General features: G+C 50.4%; 8 protein-coding genes across 8 annotated transcripts; 4 read left to right on the forward strand and 4 right to left on the reverse strand.

Moving 5' to 3' along the window:
- Positions 1-1,936: 1,936 nt before the first annotated feature.
- BCR38DRAFT_349190 (late sexual development protein) lies at positions 1,937-3,214 on the reverse strand (the record flags this gene model as incomplete). Its single annotated transcript, XM_040856469.1, has 3 exons — positions 1,937-2,241; positions 2,320-2,812; positions 2,879-3,214. The coding sequence occupies 3 exons, from the start codon at positions 3,212-3,214 to the stop codon at positions 1,937-1,939; spliced, it is 1,134 nt and encodes a 377-aa protein (XP_040713160.1).
- A 1,570-nt stretch (positions 3,215-4,784) lies between these two features.
- Positions 4,785-6,142, reverse strand: BCR38DRAFT_349559 (uncharacterized protein; the record flags this gene model as incomplete). Its single annotated transcript, XM_040856500.1, has 2 exons — positions 4,785-5,770; positions 5,839-6,142. 2 exons carry the CDS (start codon positions 6,140-6,142, stop codon positions 4,785-4,787), a joined length of 1,290 nt encoding a protein of 429 aa, XP_040713161.1.
- A 272-nt stretch (positions 6,143-6,414) lies between these two features.
- BCR38DRAFT_459872 (uncharacterized protein) lies at positions 6,415-7,553 on the reverse strand (the record flags this gene model as incomplete). Its single annotated transcript, XM_040862341.1, has 2 exons — positions 6,415-7,134; positions 7,197-7,553. The coding sequence occupies 2 exons, from the start codon at positions 7,551-7,553 to the stop codon at positions 6,415-6,417; spliced, it is 1,077 nt and encodes a 358-aa protein (XP_040713162.1).
- Positions 7,554-8,431: 878 nt separating this feature from the next.
- On the reverse strand, positions 8,432-10,436 carry BCR38DRAFT_467878 (methyltransferase-like protein; the record flags this gene model as incomplete). The annotated part of the gene is made up of 2 exons (XM_040862763.1): positions 10,123-10,436; positions 8,432-9,256 (listed from the first exon to the last, which is right to left on the reverse strand). Exons 1-2 carry the CDS (start codon positions 10,186-10,188, stop codon positions 8,432-8,434), a joined length of 891 nt encoding a protein of 296 aa, XP_040713163.1. The 5' UTR covers positions 10,189-10,436.
- Positions 10,437-10,813: 377 nt separating this feature from the next.
- On the forward strand, positions 10,814-11,239 carry BCR38DRAFT_348796 (uncharacterized protein; the record flags this gene model as incomplete). Its single annotated transcript, XM_040856450.1, has 1 exon — positions 10,814-11,239. The coding sequence occupies one exon, from the start codon at positions 10,814-10,816 to the stop codon at positions 11,237-11,239; it is 426 nt and encodes a 141-aa protein (XP_040713164.1).
- BCR38DRAFT_442952 (heterokaryon incompatibility protein-domain-containing protein) lies at positions 10,928-12,814 on the forward strand. The gene is made up of 2 exons (XM_040860846.1): positions 10,928-12,213; positions 12,271-12,814. The coding sequence occupies exons 1-2, from the start codon at positions 11,253-11,255 to the stop codon at positions 12,546-12,548; spliced, it is 1,239 nt and encodes a 412-aa protein (XP_040713165.1). The 5' UTR covers positions 10,928-11,252; the 3' UTR covers positions 12,549-12,814.
- Positions 12,815-15,595: 2,781 nt separating this feature from the next.
- BCR38DRAFT_496937 (uncharacterized protein) lies at positions 15,596-16,820 on the forward strand (the record flags this gene model as incomplete). The annotated part of the gene is made up of 3 exons (XM_040864761.1): positions 15,596-15,616; positions 15,680-15,712; positions 15,975-16,820. 3 exons carry the CDS (start codon positions 15,596-15,598, stop codon positions 16,488-16,490), a joined length of 570 nt encoding a protein of 189 aa, XP_040713166.1. The 3' UTR covers positions 16,491-16,820.
- A 370-nt stretch (positions 16,821-17,190) lies between these two features.
- On the forward strand, positions 17,191-18,576 carry BCR38DRAFT_349312 (uncharacterized protein; the record flags this gene model as incomplete). Its single annotated transcript, XM_040856484.1, has 2 exons — positions 17,191-17,267; positions 17,364-18,576. The coding sequence occupies 2 exons, from the start codon at positions 17,191-17,193 to the stop codon at positions 18,574-18,576; spliced, it is 1,290 nt and encodes a 429-aa protein (XP_040713167.1).
- Between the last annotated feature and the right edge of the window lie 3,500 nt (positions 18,577-22,076).

Here is a 22,076-nt window from a genome sequence, read left to right on the forward strand (position 1 = left end):
GATGATGAAGTTGGATGTTAGGCTGCATTTGGTGTCAACTCGCGATGATCATTAGGGAGTGTAATGGAGTGCCAGTGTCAGACTGTCGTGATTGTATGTGCTGGTAGTGTGATAACTCACAGCCGTCATCTGAAATACGAGATTTCGTGGAAATCGGACAATGAAAGAACTAATCTCTACTTCGTGCAGAATCTGTTTGTTAGTTAGCTAGTGATAGCATCAAGGTGGTTTCCAAGCTAAGACCAATACGTCAGCCAAGGTGCGAGACCCATGTGATATGGCACGGGTATTCACATGTTCTCTGCTGAAAGTTTACAGAAAGATTTGTCTTTGGCCGATGATAGCCAAGGCCGCTTCTTGGTAGCATAGTGGGTATAGAAAACCTTGAGAAGTGAACGTGATTGATCGAACCATGGCTTCTAACAAATCTACTTTGTATGTGCTCGGCTACGGAAGAGCCCTGTGTTTTGGTTTTCTTTGATCTTCTTGCTTTGACTGCTTGGCGCTGAAAAGCTTTTTCCAACGGTGTTGGATCAGAAGTTCTACCTGCCGTATCATCAATAGGAGCTAGCTAGTATACTCGGTGGATGGGTATAAGGGGCTTCTCCCAATGAGTGGCACCACTCAACAGTTTTAGTCCATTTTCGGACCTTGCAGCGACATATGGTCTTCAGAAATGTCGTTCACATTGGATCCTCGGCTAGCCCGCCAAGTAAGTCAAGACTGCAGTTAATTGTTTAGCCACAATGCTGAAAAATAAATATTCCGCAGAGTGTGCTTTGCCTCACTTCATCTGTCATCTCCCTTCAAGTTCTTGAATTCCTACTAGAAGAGCCCATTCCGTCTCGATGTAGACACTTGTCAGATCTTATAACTACCAAAAATATCTCATTCTACAGCGAGTGGGTCCCTCGTCTTTTGACGGTCAATTTGGTCCAACAACACTCGACAACGACCGAGTAATTCACGAGAGCCCCATTGCTCGAAGTAGTAGCCCTCGAGCCTCATCCATGCGCATCGACTACAAATGCGTCTAGTTCCACATCCCATGGTGATGACTTTGCTTGGCTGTGTTCATCCCAAACTTCGGCGCATGCTACTGCACGGAGGGTTCCTCGGTGACACATTCATGCGACAGATTAGGAAATTCGAGGCTGAGAAATTGCAGTCAAAGCGTTGAGGTCAACATTCATCATGAGACGGTTTGGGTCGTGTTGGCATATTGCCGAGTTGGGCAGAGTAGGACGGAGATGGGAAGGTACGGCTGCAGTAAAGGGCTACAAAACCCCGCCTCAAACCAGAAGTAACCATCATAGAAAAGAAAAAAAACATCCTTTTTGGGCTTCATATAAATGTGACGGGAAGGGAGCGGCTATTCAAGCCGTTGACGCAAATTGTCATAGCCTGAACTCTAGCAAATCTTATGAATGCACGCACAGTATTAGGGAACCTGAGAAGACCATCATTCCTAGCTGCAACGAGCATTGCAGATGCGCTAATTGGTTGTTTGGAGTTTGATCCAGTGCCACCAGCAGGACACGAAGGAGACTATCGAGATATCATGTGACTGATCGCATATCATCGTTGTGTATTTCTCTACACTGATCACTGTATAACTACCGGATCGTATTGAATTCCAAACCTCCAACACCACGCTGATGACATTTCAATGTAGTACACACAACAGCTTATAATTAAGCAGTAGGTGGGGAAGTCGGCGATGAACCTGCCACGGGAAGAATCCGGAGATTCCTGTAACACCTGGTATGGGAACGCCCGAAATAATTCGATGAAGGGAGCATTACCGCCGTTGCCGATTCCACCACCGCCTCCGTTTGACCCTCCATTACCCCCCCGGAATTTCACCTAGGGATACCGCTAATGTTTCCTCCCTCGTCATTATTCCCATCCCCGTTTCCGTTTCCCAATGCCTCCACTATGGTTCCTGTTCCGTCCGAGTCCTATTGGCACCACCAAATCCTCCGCTCACTATCTTTCCAGGCCTGAGAAGGTCATTCACCTGTATCAAGCCAGGCGCCGCCAGCGTGCTAGCCGCCATAACCCCCACCTCCTTAAAATCCGACGAATTCGTCAACGCCGCAATAGTAAGCCCTTGCATCACATTTGCCGTAAATGGAAAATCCGCATCAAATATGAGCGTCGTGCCATCCAGCCTTTGGTTCCTGATGCGCACAGAAATCGGTAATTGTTGTCCCACAATATACGTGATGAACATAGGCGCTCCGCCCGTCAACATCTCCATTTGACAGTTCGGCGATTGCTCTCCCCCAGCGCCACTATTCCGACAACCAGTGCCACACATCGGCGACGGCGGCAGTCCCGCTATGTAACTCTTCAGATCCGCCGAATAACTCAGCGTCATATCCCTCGCCTCAGCATTTGTGAGCACATTCAGTGCCGGAAAAATAGGAATCGGTATGTCCTCAACCTTAAACGGGCAGCTCACGATAAAAGCCTGCAATGCCGAATATGCGTACGGCGCAATCGACGTTGTTAGAAAAGGCTTCGACGAAGGCCGCCGGTGGAGCATGAAGCGCAAAAACCCGTTCTGCTCGCCTTCCTGGCCCACAACAGACGAGACGACGCGGACCACGGCATCATCACCGTTTTTTGCGAAACTTTGCTGTGCGTCTTGGAGGGTGCCTAGTACGACGGAGGTGAAAGTTGAGGCGAGGTTGAGGGCGTCGTCGAGGGAGGTGGTGGGAAATTTGTAGTTGCAGGGTTGGGGGATTAGGGAGGCGTTGAACTGTTTGAGTTGGTTGATGGCCGTTATAGCGTGGAGTTCTTCTTGCTGCAAGACAAATTGGTCAACTGAGAAGGACTTTTGGGGGAATGGACGTTAAGGTCTTCGGCTTACGGCTTTTATTGTCTTCAGTATTTGCAGTATCTCTGCTTCATCCCGGTTGGCTGCCTCGGCGCTGAATTCGCCATCGCGATTTGTGACGTTTTCGATTAAAGATGTGAAGAAGGCGACCTCGAATTGCTCGTTGAAGGCGACGAGCTGGAAGTTGGTGATGCCCGCAACACTCAACTTGCCCGGTGGGGGTGCGTTGGGTAGTTTCCCATCTGCCTCAGTCTGTATGTCAAGAAGCTGCTGATCGTCTGGACTAGGAAAGCCATCGTGGTTGGGTATGGCGTATCCCGCGGCGAGACTAAATACAGCTGCTGCACACGCAACGGGATAGGTTAACATGATCCTGTGGGATTGAGGGTTACCGTAAACCGTGATTAATCAGGGAGTTGCGTGTTTAGGATGATGGGTGTGACTAAGCACATGTTAACGCGCTTTGTGCGCTGTCTGAGTCTGATGCTGGGCACTGGTCAAGGCCGGGTCTCGTTTACAGAATATGAGTACAGAGGGATTGCGCTCGACGCGAAACACGATGGCAAATTCTGGCAGTCGACATGATTTTAATCGTTCATCCTGTATCACCATCCGGACTACATGGTGTCAGATCTTTCAGCATAAGCCTAGACGAGTAGATTCCGTGCCGATACAATCTCATTCTTCATGAAATTGCTTCCCACAATGGTTCGGAGATTTGACTGCAAATGACGTTAGAAGATAGTTCACGGCTGAGCATCGCTCCGTGTGCTGAGTTTAGTCGGTTTAACATCAGGTCGCTTGTAAGGGGTAGGTGGACTGTTGTTTCAGCAGAAATGGAGGGTAGATGCTTGGCGGTAGTTGTAGTATTACAGCAGGATACGCAGCATGATTTTGCGATTGAAGGGCTCGTAATCATTGTTGCTGATTGTCATGAGCTTGCCAAATACCGAGCACGAGCTGTCGTTTTGAAACAGAGGCTCACACCGAACCAATCGCGTGTTTATACAAATATGAGGAAACGGGTTAGTGTTATCTTGGCAGAAACATGAATCATGAGAATGTAGAATCAAGCCTTTTGGGTGGATCAGGCGGGATCTGCACAGACGTTGGCTAACCCCTGACTTGAGATAGAGCTGGATCGTATACTTGCCCAGATACTTCGATGAAAAGGCACAGATAGCAACGGTCTCGCCGTCGCCTTCAAATGAAACGAGTGCGTATTGCCCTTAGCCGAAAGTTGATGATACTCAGTACTACTCGCGCCATGCCCATGGCCTGCTCTATACAGTTTTTGTTCATTCTTCTGCTTGTGTCTCAGATCCAACTGATGTTGACGACAACATTGACCGTTTTCAGAATTCTGATTTCGTCATGCGATTATCATGTATGCTCGATCTTCATGATCACCGAGTTCCAGGTCAATCCTGGTGGGATTTTGGTGGGCCACGGCTGTTGAATATTAGACGCAAGACTCAAGGTCTGGACCACACTTGTTTCGCTTCCTCAAAACAACCCCAGACCAGTCCGGGAGCTTACTCACGACCGAAGTGAGTTGTGGTCTTCTGAGCCGAAAGCTAATGTTTGCTATGGTGCGATTAGGGAAACCTACAGGTTATTTGATCTTAATAGTCTAGGAAGTGCTTTGGTTTTATCGTCAAACCTGGGGTTGAACAGTACCCGGCCAAAGCTTGACACTTCCCATTCTCCAAGCCTTGTCTTCAAAGTCCACCACATGTAAGCCAAGACAAGATGGCACTGCCATGATTACAAAGTGTGTGACTTGACTTTCATCAATGATCCGAGAACGAAGTTAAACGAAGTAAGGGCTACGGAGCCCCTTGCAGCTTATCTTCCCTTCCTTATTATAGGCAGTCGTAGTTTGATAGTCTTAATGGTAGGGGATACTTGTGTTTACCATGCATATCAACATGACCGTTCATTTCCTTGTATTAGTCGCGAACGCCATATCTTTCTCCCACTGCTCCTTGACCTTCTCCAGCAAGCCAGGCGTAGCAAGCACATCCACTGCTGTCCCCGCTATCGCCTTCCCCGTCCTCAGACTGCGCAGAAAAGCCTCCTTCGTCCCGGCCGCGGCAGCAAATCCAGGACTGTGCGGCCCACCCCCGTCCACGCCAGACGGGATAGAAAAACTGACATTCAGACTCGGCATCTTGTAACTGACATCTCCCTGATCTGTACTCGCTGCAATTCTTTCAACACCTCCATCCCTGTCGTCCGTTGGAATTGTGATCCGCGTCGGCGGATCTAGCGCATTCCAGCACCGCACGTACGACGTCCCTAAAACCCGATTCGGCACATGATCCTTGTACATCTGCATGAGAGTAATTTCTAACCTAGCCCCCGTTGCCGTTGCCCCAGCATGAAAACACGCGTTGACTTTTTCTCTTAGTTCCCGCAACCTTACCGCCGTGGGCGCCCGCACCACGAATACCCCCGCCACGTACGCATGGATTATATTAGGCGCAGTTCCGCCATCAGTAATATGCCCCTGTATCACATCGCCCGGCATCGTCTGCTGTCGTAATACGGAAATCGCATTATACGCCACGATGAGGGCGTCAAGGGCATTAATACCCAGCCACGGACTGTTAGCTGCATGTGCGGCTCGTCCGAAATACTCAACTCTGAACTGAGCATAGGCTGTGGTGGCGACTAACGCGCGGTCGTGGACAACCCCCGGGTGCGAAATGAGGGAGAGGTCTACGCCGTGGTCCTGGAAGGCGCCGGCGCGGAGGAGGCGGATCTTCCCACCTCCGCCTTCTTCTGCGGGGGTGCCAAAGATAACTACGCGACCGGGGAGCTGGTGATGCTGAAGTACTGAGGAGGTGGCGAGACCAGCGGCTAAGGAGGCGATTGCAATGAGGTTGTGGCCGCAGGCGTGGCCGATGCCTGGTAGGGCGTCTGACAGAGTAAGTTAGGTGGAACAGGAAAGAGATAGAAGTTGGTGGGCAAATTTCAGAATCAAGTACCCATCTCAACATTGAACGACACAACAGAGCCTTCCTCTCCGCTGTCGTAGACTGCCAGCCAAGCCGTTTCCATGCCGTAGGCTGAGGTGGTGACCTTCCAGCCATTTCGGGACTTCATGAACGTCGTCAAGGTCGCGTGGGCATCGTGCTCATGATAACCGAGCTCCGGGTTGTCATGGATGCGTTTGTTGATGGACCATAGATCGTCAGCGACAGAGTCAACAAAGTTACTAACTTCCGCTAGGTGCGGGGGCATGGTATCGACATCGTCGTGGGAGACGAGCACAATATTTTCGTCTTCCATGACTGTAATAATCAAGTGTCTCCAAGGTCAAGACACTCGGGTGATTTAAGAACATAATCATGTTTTCCCCACATCACAACAATGGTATATAGGCTATTTTCACCTTAAGTAGTATTATATAACCTTGGCAACCAACTTTATCCCCGACACTCAAGTCGTGTGGCTTGAATTGGAGATTGTATATTCCTACTTAATTATCTACGTACCTAATACAAACAAGGGACAAATAATTTGGCAAATCAGAGCACGAATGACTGGTAAAGATCGTGTCATCATGCCTCAACCTTGGTCTCCTTCGCGATAGCAGGAGTAGGCGCAGACAACTTGTACTCATCGTCATCTGTCTCCCTCATCCCACCCAGCAACATAGAGCTAGGCGCCTTAGCTTGAGTCTCCGCATCGGTAGTAAAAGCAAAGAACTTCTCATCATGCCACTGCCCAGCCGTGATGTACCTTCCCTCACTATCCGTGAACATGGTATCGTCCTCCGCGCGCAAGAAATACGCAATCGAGTACCTGTGCTCAGTCGGATCAAAAGGTACGACACGGTGGATGCATGATTGCATCGTGTGTCCGCTAGCGAATCGCAGGGAATCGCCCACATTGACAATGGCGCATCCCGGTTTCGGCTCGACGAAGCCGAATTCGCGTGCGCGTGGGGGGCGCACTTGCATCCCCCACTGCTCGCTGAACAGCAAAGTCAAGGAGCTGATGTCGGTATGTTTCTGGTGTCCGATGTTGGTTGCTATCTTGGGGTCGGACGGGATGTAGTGCATCATAGCGAGGGTGCTTGTCGAGGGGCGGTCGTTGCGGTGCGAGTTCTCGAAGCGACTTGCGCCGGTGAGGCCGAGGCCGGTTGAGAGAGCCGAGAGGATGGACTTGGTGATGATGTTGGAGCCTGCGATGGAATTTTCAAGGATGGAGATGTCGTAGCCGTTCTTGATGATGTGGGGGAGGTGGGGGTCTAGTCTTTGGATTTCGTCTCGGGATACCTGATGATAGGGGGGAATGCTGTTAGACATGGGGGGAACATCACCAATACTTATTCACTAACCTTGATCATCTCGTACCCATCCTTGGTGTTCTCAAGCACGCCTGTGCGTGAGCCCACGGGCTCGTACCCCAGGTGCGGCGAGACCAGCCCGAATTCGTTTTTGGCCTCGAGAGGCGACTCGAAGAACTTGTGCATAAGATCCAGCGTCTTTTGTTGGTCTTGGAGCATCCTGCGGCCGTCAATTCCCTGCAAGTTGAGGTAGAAGTAGCCCTCGGTCTGGCAGCAGTGAACCAGCTTCTCGATTTCGGCTGGCTCCTGAGATAGCAACCGCTCGAAGCTGATGGTCTGCATGGGGTAGACGGGCACCTGCTTGCCCTGCCAGTCGACAGTCTTTGGGATCTCAGTTGAGATGGCCATTTTGTGCTGTGGTTGTGTATTATCGTTGCGTGTACAGTATTGCAAGCGTCCCGAGTCTGAGATAGTATTAGTCACTAAGGATATCCTATTGTGCACTCCTTCTTTCTTCTACTTTATAACTGAAGCTTGAAGGTGTTCTCAAAATGCTACACTCCACAGTTATCTGGTTGCCGACAGACCTTTTGCCTCCCCCGCCCATCTGCATTCATCCATATTTATCGTGGAAGACACGTGCACCATCTTGCCTTCTGAGCATACGGCTGAACTCAGACGTTGATCAATGATGTCACTTCTTGGTGTCTTGTCATTGCCCAATTGAGCAATCAAGTAACACAGGATTTGGTTGAAAATTGCCCATTTATCCAATGGACATCTAGCTATACTGTTAGCGGAATCACACATTCCGCACGTACCTGTGAGCATGTGGGGAGGGAAGCGTTGCATGTCCTCCCATTTATCCCACACCATGCCAAGGCCGGCAGTTGTTCCCATTGGTCTTCTACAGGGTCATAACCTACAATCATACAAGTACATCTATTGTTTTCTTCATGCACGCAGCATTCGCTTCCGAGATCCCAGTTGGAATATCCGGTGCCTAGAGGCATAGGTATACTATGACGCCTCGAGGTGCAGGGTCAGTGGGTGGTATACTATGAGCATACGAACGTGTGAATTTGTCCCATCATGATGAGAAAAACAGACGAATTGAAAAGAAAATCATGTTTGGATGGAGATACGAGCCATTGGCCTCCTACCTTCGAGGTGATCGTAAATGACAGAGCATGAGCTTGGAATACTTGTCCACAAACAGTCAGATCTATAACAAGCCGTGAACTTCCAATTTTTATTTTAGCTGATATATACAAATACACCGCCACCTAAGCACCGTATAACACCAAGCACCTAACCTCAATACTCTGCCTCGACTCCTCATCTACATAATCCGGGTCCTCAAAAGCCGAATGCAGCGCCCTTCTCGCCACAGATGCATCCGAATCAAAGCACTTAATCAACAACACCTCATCCGGCTTCAACAAGTGCTTAAAATACCACCGATGTCCCGGATTGTGCCTCACCACCCAATTCTCCCCCCGATACCCATCCTCGACCATCTCTGCACCGACCAGATCAGCATCCGGAACCGAGTTCGCGTCCGCCACGGCCACGGGATCCTTCCGGATGGTCTTGATAGGTCGCCAAACGTTGATGATCTGGTATCGAGTTCCGTTCCGGATCAGCTCATCCGCTTCGTCGGGCAGCTCAAATCGCAGGCGCATCTCCGCACCCGCATATGACTGATCTACATGCGTCCTCGTTACGGGGCCCCGGTTTGCTAGGTTCTGCAGACTCAGGTGATGCCAGTGTGTTGGCCCCCGGCGAACTTTGTGGTTGAACACGTGGATGCGCGCAGCGCCTGTGATGTCTTTTAGGAGCTGGGCGCACTCGAGATAGTACTCAGTCTTGATTCGCACATCGTCCACGAATAAGTCATTTATCTTGGTCGAGCGGTGATAGTATAAAAATCCGTGGCTATCGAGCGTGTACTTGTCTTCGTCCCCCGTCACGTCCGTGACTACGAATGGGTGGGGTCGGTGCGGGCGCTGGTTGGTTACTTTCCCCTTGCCTATGAAAATAGGCGTGGGTCGTGAGCCGTCGCCGAGGTCGTCCCAGTAGTTCAGTTTTGTTGCTACGTTGTGTTTCTCCTGTTGCCAACCGCTGGCCGCTGACCGTTCGGTGGGTAGGACGATTCCCGCAGTGAGATTGAGAAGATCGGTCGCCATTTGATCAGAAATTAGGAGGGTTTCTTTGGGACTTTGGGGACATGAGAAGATGAGATTAGAATGAAGATGGAATTACTAGGCGCATATAGTCATTCAGTCGCGAGATAAACTCCCGGAAATTAATGAATTCCCTCCCAAATGCCGGGATACTTTACTTGCCTGTAATTGCATTTTGCCGCCATGTATTATGCCGGGCCATATAGATGTTGCGGCTAAAACTGTAGCTAATCAAAATCTGGTGTGCTTGTCTATACCTGTTTCAAACTTCTGTGCCGATATGATAGGTCATAGAGTCTTTTCAATATCGGCTCCCAAGGGATTGGATGATCTCAGTAGTGCTTGAAGATAAGTAAGTTAAACTCAATATGCTTGACTGTTCTCTTAATGGAAAGTTGTAGGTTCTGCAGGGCTTATGTAATAATCGGCCAGCGATGATAGAATCCCTTACTTCGTTGGGATTGCTTGTTCGTCGTCTATATTATAAGTTCTTTTTTGCTAGCTTCGATTATAATCTTGCTTTTGATGTCGCCTGTGCTATTTGGAAGCTGTGATAATTGATTCTTCAGTGGCCAAATCGAGAATGCAGTGAGAATCGAAATGAACTGGATGATCATAAAGTGTGACAGTCGCTATCTGTCAGATGTGGGTATTAATAACGAGGCGAGAGAGTAAGCCTTATTTTGCGCCCTGGAAATAAGAGTCAGCTATATCGGATGTCTGTGTCCCAGTTTGGGGTACCTTGGAATTTAATGCGGTAGCTTCGCGTATCTGATCTACTGAACACATACATGGGAATTTGATCCTCCACAAACCCAACCGACGGTGAATTCGGCCGCCGCGATCGTCTTGGTCATTTTGTCGGTAAATCTTTGAGATTGAAGAGTTCAGGCAGGGCATCTGAGTCTGATGGTCCTGTTGTTCCATGCTTCATGTCAAGCTAGACGGATGTCTTCACGAGACACGGTCTCGACAAGGCTGGAGATCTTGTGCAGCTGCTAGCCCAAGGCGGGTCAAACGTTTTGGCTTAGTCGTTTCCGAGCGCTAGTCACGCGTCCTTTTCCTATCCTAAACCCCGTGGATCTATTAATCCTGACTATTAGCCTATGGTTGCGCCACTGCGAATATACTTTTGTCGCGGAACGGCTGAAACTACCTGTGATCATCGCTTTCATGCAAGAGTGATTCACGATTGCCCCATTTCATGGACTATCTGCTGACAGTGCTAGAAACTCGCACGACTCTGACCGAACAAAGCAATGATTGTCGCCCGAGATGACGTGCTAGCGGACCATTGGAGGGTTGAGTTGCAGTCTGCATCGTAGGAACGCACTCGGCTACTTCAGAATACAGGGCATATATATGGTATTTGAACACCATATTTTCTTTAGATTGATCGTATACAGGATGCTCTTAACCCAGCTGACTTTTCATTGCTCTCCAGTTAACACCTAACATCAAAATATAATGGCCATGAAACTCATGAGAGCTGAACCTGATTTATGTGCACTATGCCAAGAAATCAACCTGGAGGACCTCAAAAGCGACCAGGGATACCTCCACCATGCAACCTGCGATGCCCTCGTCCAGAGTGCGCATACTTGCCATTTATGCAAGTCCATTATGAATTTATTCATACGAAGCATCCACACGAATCGACGCGTTACCCATCCAATGCGAAGTATCTGTGACTGCGGTCATCTGGGCCCTGTGGCTCTGCATGCTGCGTGCCCGGATATAAACTCTAATGGGAGACATTACCAGGAACATACGCCAGGCCCTGTTTTGAGCAGAAAACTATCATTGCAAGTAGCGGTTACCATAGGGTCCATCAAGGATCGAATATCCTATGGCACGATGTACCCAACTTTATTGATATTTTGTGATCCAAGTTCGTTCCTAAGATGAAGACCGCCAGCATATGGCTAACAAAACTCCACTAGGATCAATAGCCGAAGGGTCTGGTGTCGTAGGACTTTCTGCTGCTGATATAGGGATTCAGGACGATCCCCTCTGCGCGTACAACATATCAAGGATCCTGCAATGGACTGACGTATGTGAAGAGCATCATGACGTCTGCAATCACCCTTTACCTGGCCAGCAGATCAGATGTCTCGCTCCGAAGCGACTAGTTTATGTCGGGCTAACAGGGCAGTCGCATGTCCGCCTAATCACTTTGGATGGTACGTCATGCAAGTATGTTGCACTTAGCTACTGCTGGGGTAGGAAACATACCGGCATGATCACGACGGACGACAGCTTGGGTCAGATGCAAGACGGAGTTGAACTGGCTCTATTTTCGAGAACCATCCAAGACGCTGTCACGGTGGTTCGGGCACTGCATGTTCAGTACTTATGGGTCAATGCCCTCTGTATCATTCAACAACAACCAGGTGGCGAAGACTGGAAAGAGGAGTCACAAAAAATGGGCCAAATCTATGGCGATGCTTATTTGACAATTGCTGCCACGTCAGCTAGTGATTCCGTGGACGGCTTCCTTCATCGTCCCAATGGAGGTGTTGCCGTTGATTTCAAGTCTAGGAGAGATGCCAGTGGTCAGGGGAAGATCTACTTCGAAGAAAACATACATATCTTCGAGGCTTTCGCGGAAGGTGTGGAGAATAGTCCCCTGTTAAAAAGAGATTGGGTCAAGCAAGAACGAATTTTGTCTCGTCGAACCATAGATTTTTCCGCGAGGCAAATCTACTGGTCTTGTCGAATGAGCAGAATCTCAGAAGCTGGCGAGCGTGATGATGAGGGAGGCATCGAAGCCGCCAGTCTTATGCATAGCATGAGATTATGGGATATCATCCCCCGACTTCACGGAAACCAAAGAGCCAAGATGGAAGGCTTGTTCTTCAAAGCTTGGGGAAACTTGATCGGTGAGTACTCTGTCCTTGATCTCACGTACGAGCGCGATTGACTCCCTGCTATGCAAGGTATCGCCACTATTTTGGGTAACGTTGTTGGATGCCGATACTTCGCAGGAGTGTGGGAACGTAACCTCGCGGATGGACTGATTTGGGAGCCTTTGGATTATCCAGTGATCTTGACAGGTCAGCAATTCAGTTCCTACTTGGTCTTGGGCTTCTGTAGTGGGCGGAATTTCAGCAGGTGGTCACGAACCAGAAACTGCGCAAATACATTTCCTCGGCATGGGCACAGAACACGCCTTACATCTCTACGGACGTCTTCACCAATGCAGGGTAGATGTTGAAGAGCAGCCACGACCGCCACCATGTCGAAGTGATAGGAAGTTGAGAGACCCGCCAAGACAAGTTCCTACGTATAGCTTTACTCTGAGCGCGGCGGTCGGACCACGTCATCTGGGTATGGAGTGTAAGAATACGTGCAAATTTGATGGCTTGAGGTTCAGAGCAACATTTTTCCGCATTAGGTCTTCAACTTCACAAATACAGTAACCAGGATTGTCATTGTGGTCTTTTGCTACGGAAAACGATACGAAAAACGATACAGGGCGATGATCAAGTATGCTTTGAGCGAGTCGGCAAGTTTTGGTCGGAAGACCAGTTCTGGCCTGCACTAGAAAAGTGCGAAATTTGTCTTATATGAGCTCCAAAAGTAGGATGGAATGACTATGGAGATTCCTAGCCTGGACGACATGAAGCTAGAAAAGGGTCAAACAAGATAGACTGCAATGCTTCTTTTCTAAAAAGAATACCATAGATACACTACTCACTCAAACTAGTCCAAGCGACCACTCTGCTCTCCCACGGTCGCAACAACATCGACTTGACCATTCCGCTTCTCAGATAAAGAATCTCGTCTGTCACCTGGTCATCTACAACAAAGACCTACGATTAGTCATCCCAAAATAGCTCTAGTAAGAGACCTAGGCCGTCCACCTGAATGGTGACAGCGAGGCGTGGCTACATTTCCTTCTTACAGAGGTGTTTTAGGGTGCTGAGGTATCCTTTAGGTCCATTACAAAGGCTACTTCGACGGCTCCAATGATACCAAGAATTGCTGTCATCGTCTTGCCGCCAAATGCTCTGAACTCGTATATGTGAGGACGACGCATGGTAGAAATCGACCTTAGTCGCACTATCCTAGTCCAGTTCCATGCGTTTGTAAGGGCCGTCAGTTTGCTCTAGATGCCGCTTGCGGAGTGGTGTCGGGTTATCGTCATCTGGTTCGCCTGTGATCGTTGGCGTCAGAGGCCCAGGCGTCTGGATGGCTGTCCGCCTCCTGATTATTCTCGGGCGCTGGGATCACTGGGGTCGATCGGCTCCACGTCGATATGACCAGCGTCCAGGCTATCGGGAGTAGATAGGCGTGACCCTTGCCGCCGATACATGCGAACGACCAAGATGCGAGCCAGCGGTCCAGGTAGTGGGTCTACAGAATTTGGAGTTGATCAGGTTGACAAATAGGATCTCGTTCTAAAAGTGCTATGGAGCAATCCGGCTTGGTCGTTGATGCGAGTGCATATGGGGTGTGAATTGTTGTATTGGGAAAGGATGGCCAGGTCAGCTATTCTGGCCTGGCAGAGCTCTTTTATAGCTCTTATCTATCTTATATATAGCTACAGGGTAACCCCCCATGGGGTCACGTATCAGTTGTCCTTGTAAGGCTAAAAGGAGGCCGAGCGGATGGCAGCCGGTATTTCGTAATATTCGTCGAACCGCATACGGAGGAAAGTCTAGGGGGATATGAAAAACTCGAAGCATCCACGATTCAAGAAGACTGCAAGTTGTATGAAAAGGGAGGTGTCGCATTGTTCAAGGAATCTTCGGTCTCTAGCGCTGTCTAAAATTGATGGAAGACGATGGTTGATCTATCTTGGAGAGTGCAGGCAGGTTTGGTAATAGGCACCTTTTTCTTTCAATATTTCCTATTTTTGCCATGGAGTAAGATAATTCATGCTGGCAGAAACCGATATATTAGGCTTTGGCGAAGATGTTCATGTTATAACATCGAATACCGGGACATATGTTTTCCGTGATATGGATTGTTCTACTGGTAAGCATTCTTAGGCACAGCGGATATGTCACAAACACTATAGCAGCTCGAGAGAGACCCCAGAAGCGGAAAATAAGCCAAGATGATGGGCGGCTTAAGAAAAGCCATTGATGCGAGTGCATATGGGGTGTGAATTGTTGTATTGGGAAAGGATGCCAGGTTAGCTATTCTGGCCTGGCAGAGCTCTTTTATAGCTCTTATCTATCTTATATATAGCTATAGGGTAACCCCCCATGGGGTCACGTATCAGCCATTCTCGTAGTTAATCAATAAGATCTAGACTGCGTGGTTCGTTCGACTCAGCACGATGTTCCGGCGGCACGTTAGCGTTTCAAAGCAGCAAGGGGAAGAAGTAAGAGGACTGGGTCACAAAATGGCTGAGTCACGAAATAAAGGTCACCAAATCAAGATCACGAAGTCAGGGCCACGAAATCAGTGTCACGAAACGGCTGGGTCATGAAAAATCAGGACCAAGGAGACAGATTGCTGGATAGGACTTGGGTCAGGAGCGTGAAGCACAGCAAATTTGTTGAGAGAGCGGCATGGGTGCTGATCCATCTTTTAGCCAAGTGTTAATCCCTATAATTGTAATTAATTCATGCCATATGGCTTCCCTGATCTCGCCATTAATTCTCCCGTGCCGATTAGGAGAGGCGCCTGCCAGAAGCGTCCAACGTTTAGCGTTGTTAATGCGCTTACGGAGTCGCTTCCGACTGTTATTCGCGGGGACCGTAAGCTGTGCATTTGTATACAAATCGTAGACGATAGACGCATCACCACGACCAACCTCGGCTTTGATACGGCCGTGCTCTCCCGATCAGTGTTGACAATGGTTCGCAAAGAGCCTCGTAGCTTAAGAAGTAATACATACGCTAATCTTGAAATGAGAGTTGAGGTTTCGACCGGGCGAAAATAACCCTATCAAGTGTCTGTAAAGCTAGGTTTACTGTACTGTTAGTGCTTGTGGTATCGCTCGGCAGGGTGGTACGCCGGAGTAGAGAAACCCAACACTGCAAGATTGGTTCATAATGGTCAGCAAAGAACATTTTCGCATCGGGTTGGACAATAGATCGATGTCACAGTCAGAGTTCATTTGAATCAAGCCATAAATTGGTTCGAACGCATCGTGAAAGCGCGGCAGAGGACTATATAATCCCTTCAGCACATCGGGATTTAGCATGCTATTTTGTTGCACCGTTATTTCGGTCCCACTAAATGCGCAAAGCTGGAAATAGCGGGCGCAAGATCTAGATACTGCTTGTGAATGACGTTAACGTAAATATGCTGCAGGAAATCTATAGGGTACATTCGCATCGGAACGTGTCCTAATTAACCATTGTACTTTGCACTTCCTGAATGGTCTAGGTTACCTGCTGTCTGTGGATATTTCCAGAGATGGTAATTGCCCACGCTCCTATTAATTGGCCATGCCCGTATCGGATTGCCCATAATTGCGCTGACCCTAGCCAAGCAGGACCCTGCATATTTGGTGGTTTGTGACGTAGATCTTCAGACTATCAGCCTATACATCAAAACAGCCTAGGCTTCTGAATTCCTACTTAAGAAAGCTCTATATCTTCATGACTTCAGTTCCTTTAACCCAAATCACCATCCATCTTCCCAATCCTGCGTGTCCACTATCAGCTAATACTTGTCCCAGCTAAGCAAGCGACATGCTCCTGCGGCAAGCAGCCCGCTCTGTCCTGCACATGTAACAAGGCAACCGCCGAGAACACTGTTACGGACGCACGCTGCTCGTGTCGTGCTCGTCCCGCCGGTCAGTGCCACTGCGACAATGCGAGCAAGGAGAATGTATCCGTCAAGGGCGACGCTTGTGCCTGTGGCGCCCGACCGACAGAAGCCTGCACATGTGAGAATGCCGCTGGAAAGGCTGGCAACGTGCCAACGAGATCGACTTCACCACGAAGAAATAAAGAGCACATGTACTAGACTTGGGAGACGGGTCTTGGCTCGCACTTTAAAGGGCATGGACAGCGTTGAGGAGTTCAAGCTTGGTCTCAGCAAGACAGGCAAGACAGGCAAGCAGGCAAGCAGGCAGGCAGATAGGACAGACACTTGTGGTACACGTTTCATCATTAAGCTGGTCATCTCCGACTCAATGAACTATTTGTATTTCATTTATATTTATGGCTCAATTCCAATGAGTCTTCAGTGATTTATCAGCACATCTAATGTATTCCGAATGCTCAAGTGTGTTGGTGAAACAGCTACAACATCGACTCGATCGCCTCAGCTTCAATGCTTTTTGTCGCTGACCACACATGCTGACTATTTTGAGAGCGGCTACGCAGTGATTTTTCGATGTATTAAATTGCATTCAGGCCATCATGAACTCTGCTCGTCACTCGATTCTATCGCCGGAGAATAGAAGCTTGATATAATGTAGGCACATTGTAGGCGACAAGACAGGCGATCACCGAGCTATTATGAGGGCTGATGGATGTGCAGGGAGCTCGCTCTGGATCACTTTCTGGCTGTTCAATCTAGGACAATTACCGTTAGCCCAGAAGGTCTCAGCCCAAACAACCGAACCTCGATGGAACAAGCCACAATACCCGGAGACTCGGTACGTACCTGTGGCATTCTACCTAGGCATCAATACGATTGATTGGCGCTTTGAGGGTTCGGCTCAATTAACAGACCGGCTTATTCCTATATAGAGGAAGGACCGCGCCCACCCTGGCGTGCGACACCTCAACACGACACACTTGACCCGAAGCGACAGCGACGGCCCCGGTGATGATTCAAGGTACATTATTTGATTTGTCTGCTCGGATTTGTTGTCTACTACGAATCTTTTTCTCCTATATGGGGCGTTGCGCGACATGCGTGAATGTCTCACCCCCGGCCCATCGATGACCGGAAGCCTTGTCGCCCGCAAACGGAACATCCAATGTAAAACCAAGGTGAAAACTGGTTGTGCAACCTGCAGGTCAGTCTCAAATCTCATCACCGGTCTACACCCCAAGATTGAGGCTGTAGACCGGAAGTCAGCTCTGCAGTGATTATGGTGCTTACTTGGCAATAGAATAAGAAAGGTCAAATGCGACGAGAACAAGCCATTTTGTCAAAAATGTGTCGACACTGGTCGTACTTGCGACGGCTACGAGTCTCCCTTTAGGTCTCTTACCGGTCGATCCATTAATAACGCTCATGCTGGCAGCATCAAGTCAGGCGCTGGTTTACAACCCATCCGGCCCAACTTGACTGAGATCGCCCCTCAGGACATCGACCTCCTCAATCGTTACTTCTCAACCAAGACCATGTTCGACGTGAAGCTAGGCTGTGATGAAGAAGCCAGGCAAATCCTCCAGGCCAGCTTGACTGATCCGCCGATACGACACGCAGTCTCGTCTCTCAGAGCTCTTCGGGAACATCTCGAGACGTCTGGCGACGTTGCAGCGTCTTTCGCGCAGGAGACCCCAAGTTATGGCTATGAATTTGGCCTCCAGAAATACTGTATGGCTTTAGGGGGTCTCGCGGCCAATCTGTCGTCTCCGGGCTTCAACGGGTTGAAGTCGGCATTACTTTGCTGTCAGATCTTCATCAGCATTGAGCAAGTGCGGGGGAATTACGCTGCCATGGCCCAGCACATGATTCAAGGACTCAGCATCATGCACGAGTATTGGGCAAGGTCACATTTTGTTGCTGCAAATAAATTGGTATCAGCACACCATGACCAGCTACCCTTGCTAGATGTTTTCATCATCAAGCTATTCGCTGCACCGTGCAAGTTCGCGGACCCTCCAGCGACAGCCGATATAAGCGGGACGACGGTGGCCGTGTGTGTGATGTCGCCACATCAACAGACTGTTGAATCTCGCCGTCTTCGCACAATTGCACCCGACATGCGGACAGAGCTTACAAGGATCGCTGCAACGACGCTTGAATTTCTCGGCAAAGTGTCGCATGTCGAATCAGCAGGAAACGCTCTTCAACTACTATCCGAGAAGGCATCTCTGCTGGACTCGTTAGAATCGTGGCTCGTTGATCTTGAACTCGTTCTTACGGACATCAGAGCTCCCGAGCCTATTTCAGTGTCCTTCCTGCGCTTCTTCCATCAGATCCTGAAAATCATTCTCTTGGGGGCATTAGACTCCTCACCAGATCTGTATGCCGAGCTGCGGACCGAGATCGACCGATTGAAGGGCGTAGCTAGCAATATAGATGAAAGAGTAAAGGCTTATAGAACATGGAGTGGGACTAGCAGTGGTCGAGGGGAGCCATCTAAAGTACGCTGATATATTTTATGGCGAAGTGGCGCAATATATTTCGAAGCCACGCACCTGATTCCTGTCTTTTTCACAATCAATGGAATCCGCGGACTTCGTAGCTAGCAATACGTTTCTTATATGCGTGATTTGTCTTGGGCTGTACTCAGACGTGCTCGGACACGGGATAATCCACAACCTGGTCGCATTTGTGAATTATTGGTTGATTTGCCTCACCGATTCAGTCTTGCTACGTGGGGATTATCTGAGTGCTACAGTCACAGTAAAAGGGGAACTCGTAATTCGACTTGACGGAAACATTGCTGCTTTTATTTTCTGTCATTATTTCCAAAGAAGGGAGATTTCTGACTTTCATCGATAACTTCTTCGAACAGCGTCAAATCATCAAACCGATTGCGGCATTCGATTCCTAACGACCGTTTACGTCGGACAGTGACCTCGCATCGCACGCGAAGCGAGGACGCAAGCGATGGCGGCGCCGATGGTGATCGACGGGGGACGGGCGGGACTCGAACAGAGTTTTCACCACCCCCACGCCAACGAAAGTGCCCACGCACCGAACGTGGAGCGCACCAGCAGAAAGAACGCAGAGAGGGAAGGGATCGGAAGAGAACTACAAAAGGTAGAACAAGAGATTGCCGACTTGGTCCCACGTGAGAAGATTGAGGTCATGGGGGGTTTGATGGAGCGTTGGCTGGGGTTGAAACTAGCCGGCAGGACGCTGGAGGAGGGGGGCGACAGACCCGCCACACATGCCGACGTACTGGCAGTGACTCTGGCCCTTGCCGAAATTCCTGCGGCGATCCAGACGATGGTTGAGAAGACCATGCAGGATACGGTGAAGAACGTGGCCTTGCCTACAACTCGATCCTGGGCCTCAATCGCCTCAGGATCGGCCCAGGGACGGGGACCCGGTGAAGCCCCAGTGTGGCAGCAGCGGGTTGTAGTGCCCCAACGAAGGGAGAGAGAGGTAGTGATCCGGGGGACAGAGGACCCTAATATGAAGAACAGATCGGCGGCTGAGGTCGTAAAAGCGGTGAACAGTGCACGCGGCAGCACCGATGCAGTGGCGGCCCGCAGGCTGCGCAGTGGCGATACCGTAGTGACGTTTAAGCAGTCGGCCTCAGCGGCGACCACGGACAGCAGGTGGGTGCGTAGTGCCTTCGGCGATAAGGCACTTCTCAACCGCAGAGAAGTTGCAGTGATCGCGAAGGGGCTGCCTGCGAAACGGCTGCGAGAGGTCCACGACGAGAGCCAGCTACTTAAAGACCTGAAGCGGGACAATACAAAGCACCTCTCTAAGGCTAAAAGAAACCTCCCCCGGGCGCCGCAAGCACCGTATGCGGCCCTGATACTACACGTGGATAGCGTGGAGGCGGCGATGGAACTATGCTCCGAAGGGCTTATTTGGGAGGCCCAGATATTCGATTGCGAGCCGTACGACGGCAATCTTCGGGTTCGGCAGTGCTACCAGTGCTACGAATACGGCCATATCGCGAAACACTGCAAGAAGACGGCGCGTTGCGGCGTCTGCGCTGCAACGGCACACCCAGGGGGTGAAAAAGACTGCCCCGAGAAGGCACCTAGCGGCAAAAAACGTTGTGTGAACTGCAAAGGGAAGCACACGGCGTGGGACAGGGACTGCCCTACGGCAGAACAGCAGCGGCTACGCGTACGCGAGGCGTACGCTCACCGCCCCCGACAATTTGAGGTCCGCAGCTACTCGGACGGGTTATCTAGTGAGGGCAGGCTCACACCACCTAGCTCATTGACCAGCGACGGGTTTACAGTTGTACGACCCCGGGGCCGCCCCCTGGGCGGATCGCGAGTGGAGCAGGAGCGAACCGAACGGTCTGCGTCAGCAATGCGTAGCTTCCTCACTAAGGGACGTACGAACGAAGATATACCATCGACAGCTTAATGGTAGTCTCTATTCTCTACTGGAATATCGCAGATTCAAAGGCGAACGCAACGCTAGCGCTGGATAAGGGGGGTGACTATGATATAATAGCGGTTCAAGAGCCATGGATCAACCGGCAGACGAAGGCGATTTATTGCCCGAAGTCTTCCAGGTACGAAGTAGTGTACAGCAGCGGCAGAGCTGCGCTATACGTCCATAAACGATACGACGTGGCTACGTTGCGACCCCGTACCGGGATGGACTGGAGCAGTATTACGTTCGGGGCAGGCCCGGACGCCCTTACAATCTGGTCTATCTATTCACCAAGCCAGACCGGGAGCCGCTGGGTCAGCCCGCTCCAAGACCTCCCTAATGGGGCGCCGGAGGGGACACAGGTCCTCGTAGGGGACTTCAATACACATCACCCGCTGTGGGACGTCCACGGACGGTCATCACGGGGCAGCGACAACGTAGTGGAGTTTGCGCGATGCTGGCGATTAGAGCTCGTTACGCCGTTCGGGGAAATCACACGGCAAAGGCACAAACAACGAGACTCAACTATCGACCTAGCCTGGGTGACGAAAGGGGCTAGGATTGATTACGATGGGGACCCGGGCCTAGAGGGCTCAGACCACAGAGCGCAAGTGATTAGGGTAATATCCAACGGGGAAGCAGTCAAGGAGGGCCGCCGCAGTGTTGAAGGGTGGAACTGGGCGATGGCGGATAAGTGGCTCATCGTAGCCGAATCAAGCCAGAGATTTATGAATTATTTGCCGGTTGAGACGATAACGGAGTTGGACCAGGCTGTTGACTGGGTTATCCGGAACCTCCAAGAGATCGCCGACGTGGCGGTCCCGAGACGCACCGTTGGCCGAGGCGCTGGGGTCCCGTGGTGGTGCCCGCAGGTTAGCAAGGCTTGCGCTGAGACGAAGAGACGACGGCGGGAGTACCTCCAGGCAAGGTCGCAGACCAACTGGGACGAATATACAAGAGCCGGCCAAAAACAACGGCTCGAAATCAGCGAAGCGCAGACGCGTAGCTGGCACGAGAAGCTCGAGGGGACGGCGAAGGATCACAAAAGCCTGTGGGCACTGCAGAGGTGGGCTAGGCTACGGAGCTGGGCCCCCCCTGAGGCCCACGGCTTGCCAGATCTCCGGAGGGACGCCGGCGACACGCTTACGGCACGTACACATGATGAGAAGGCAAAATTACTAGCTGAGAGGTTCTTCCCAGACCCGTATATAGATCTATCGGACCTCGATCGCGGCCTATTACAGACGAGACCAGAGCTGAACGTCCCTAGGGAGGTGACCACAATGGATATCGAGTCTATCATCAAAGGAACGGCTGCTCGGAAGGCTCCCGGCGACGACCTGATCCCCACTGGCCTGCTAAAGGCCTGCGGTGAACCCCTATGGGAGATCCTAGCGGATCTGGCAACAGCTAGCTTTAGGCTGGGGTACTACCCGGAGCGCTTCCGCTCAGCGAGGGTGGTTGTTATCCCTAAGCCTAATAAAACGACAGCTCAGAAGCAGACCCCTGGCGGCTGGCGCCCCATTGCCCTGCTTAGCACGGTAGGGAAGGTAATAGAGACGGCGATGAGCCAGCG

This window comes from Pseudomassariella vexata (genome assembly GCF_002105095.1).
Source record: "Pseudomassariella vexata strain CBS 129021 chromosome Unknown BCR38scaffold_11, whole genome shotgun sequence".
Lineage (NCBI taxonomy): Eukaryota > Fungi > Ascomycota > Sordariomycetes > Amphisphaeriales > Pseudomassariaceae > Pseudomassariella > Pseudomassariella vexata.

Coding starts and splice junctions, on each gene's coding strand:
- BCR38DRAFT_442952 (XM_040860846.1), top strand. CDS start 11,253: ATGGCTAACAAAACTCCACTAGGATCAATAGCCGAAGGGTCTGGTGTC. Junction 12,214..12,270: donor AGCTTGGGGAAACTTGATCG/GTGAGTACTCTG, acceptor CTGCTATGCAAG/GTATCGCCACTATTTTGGGT.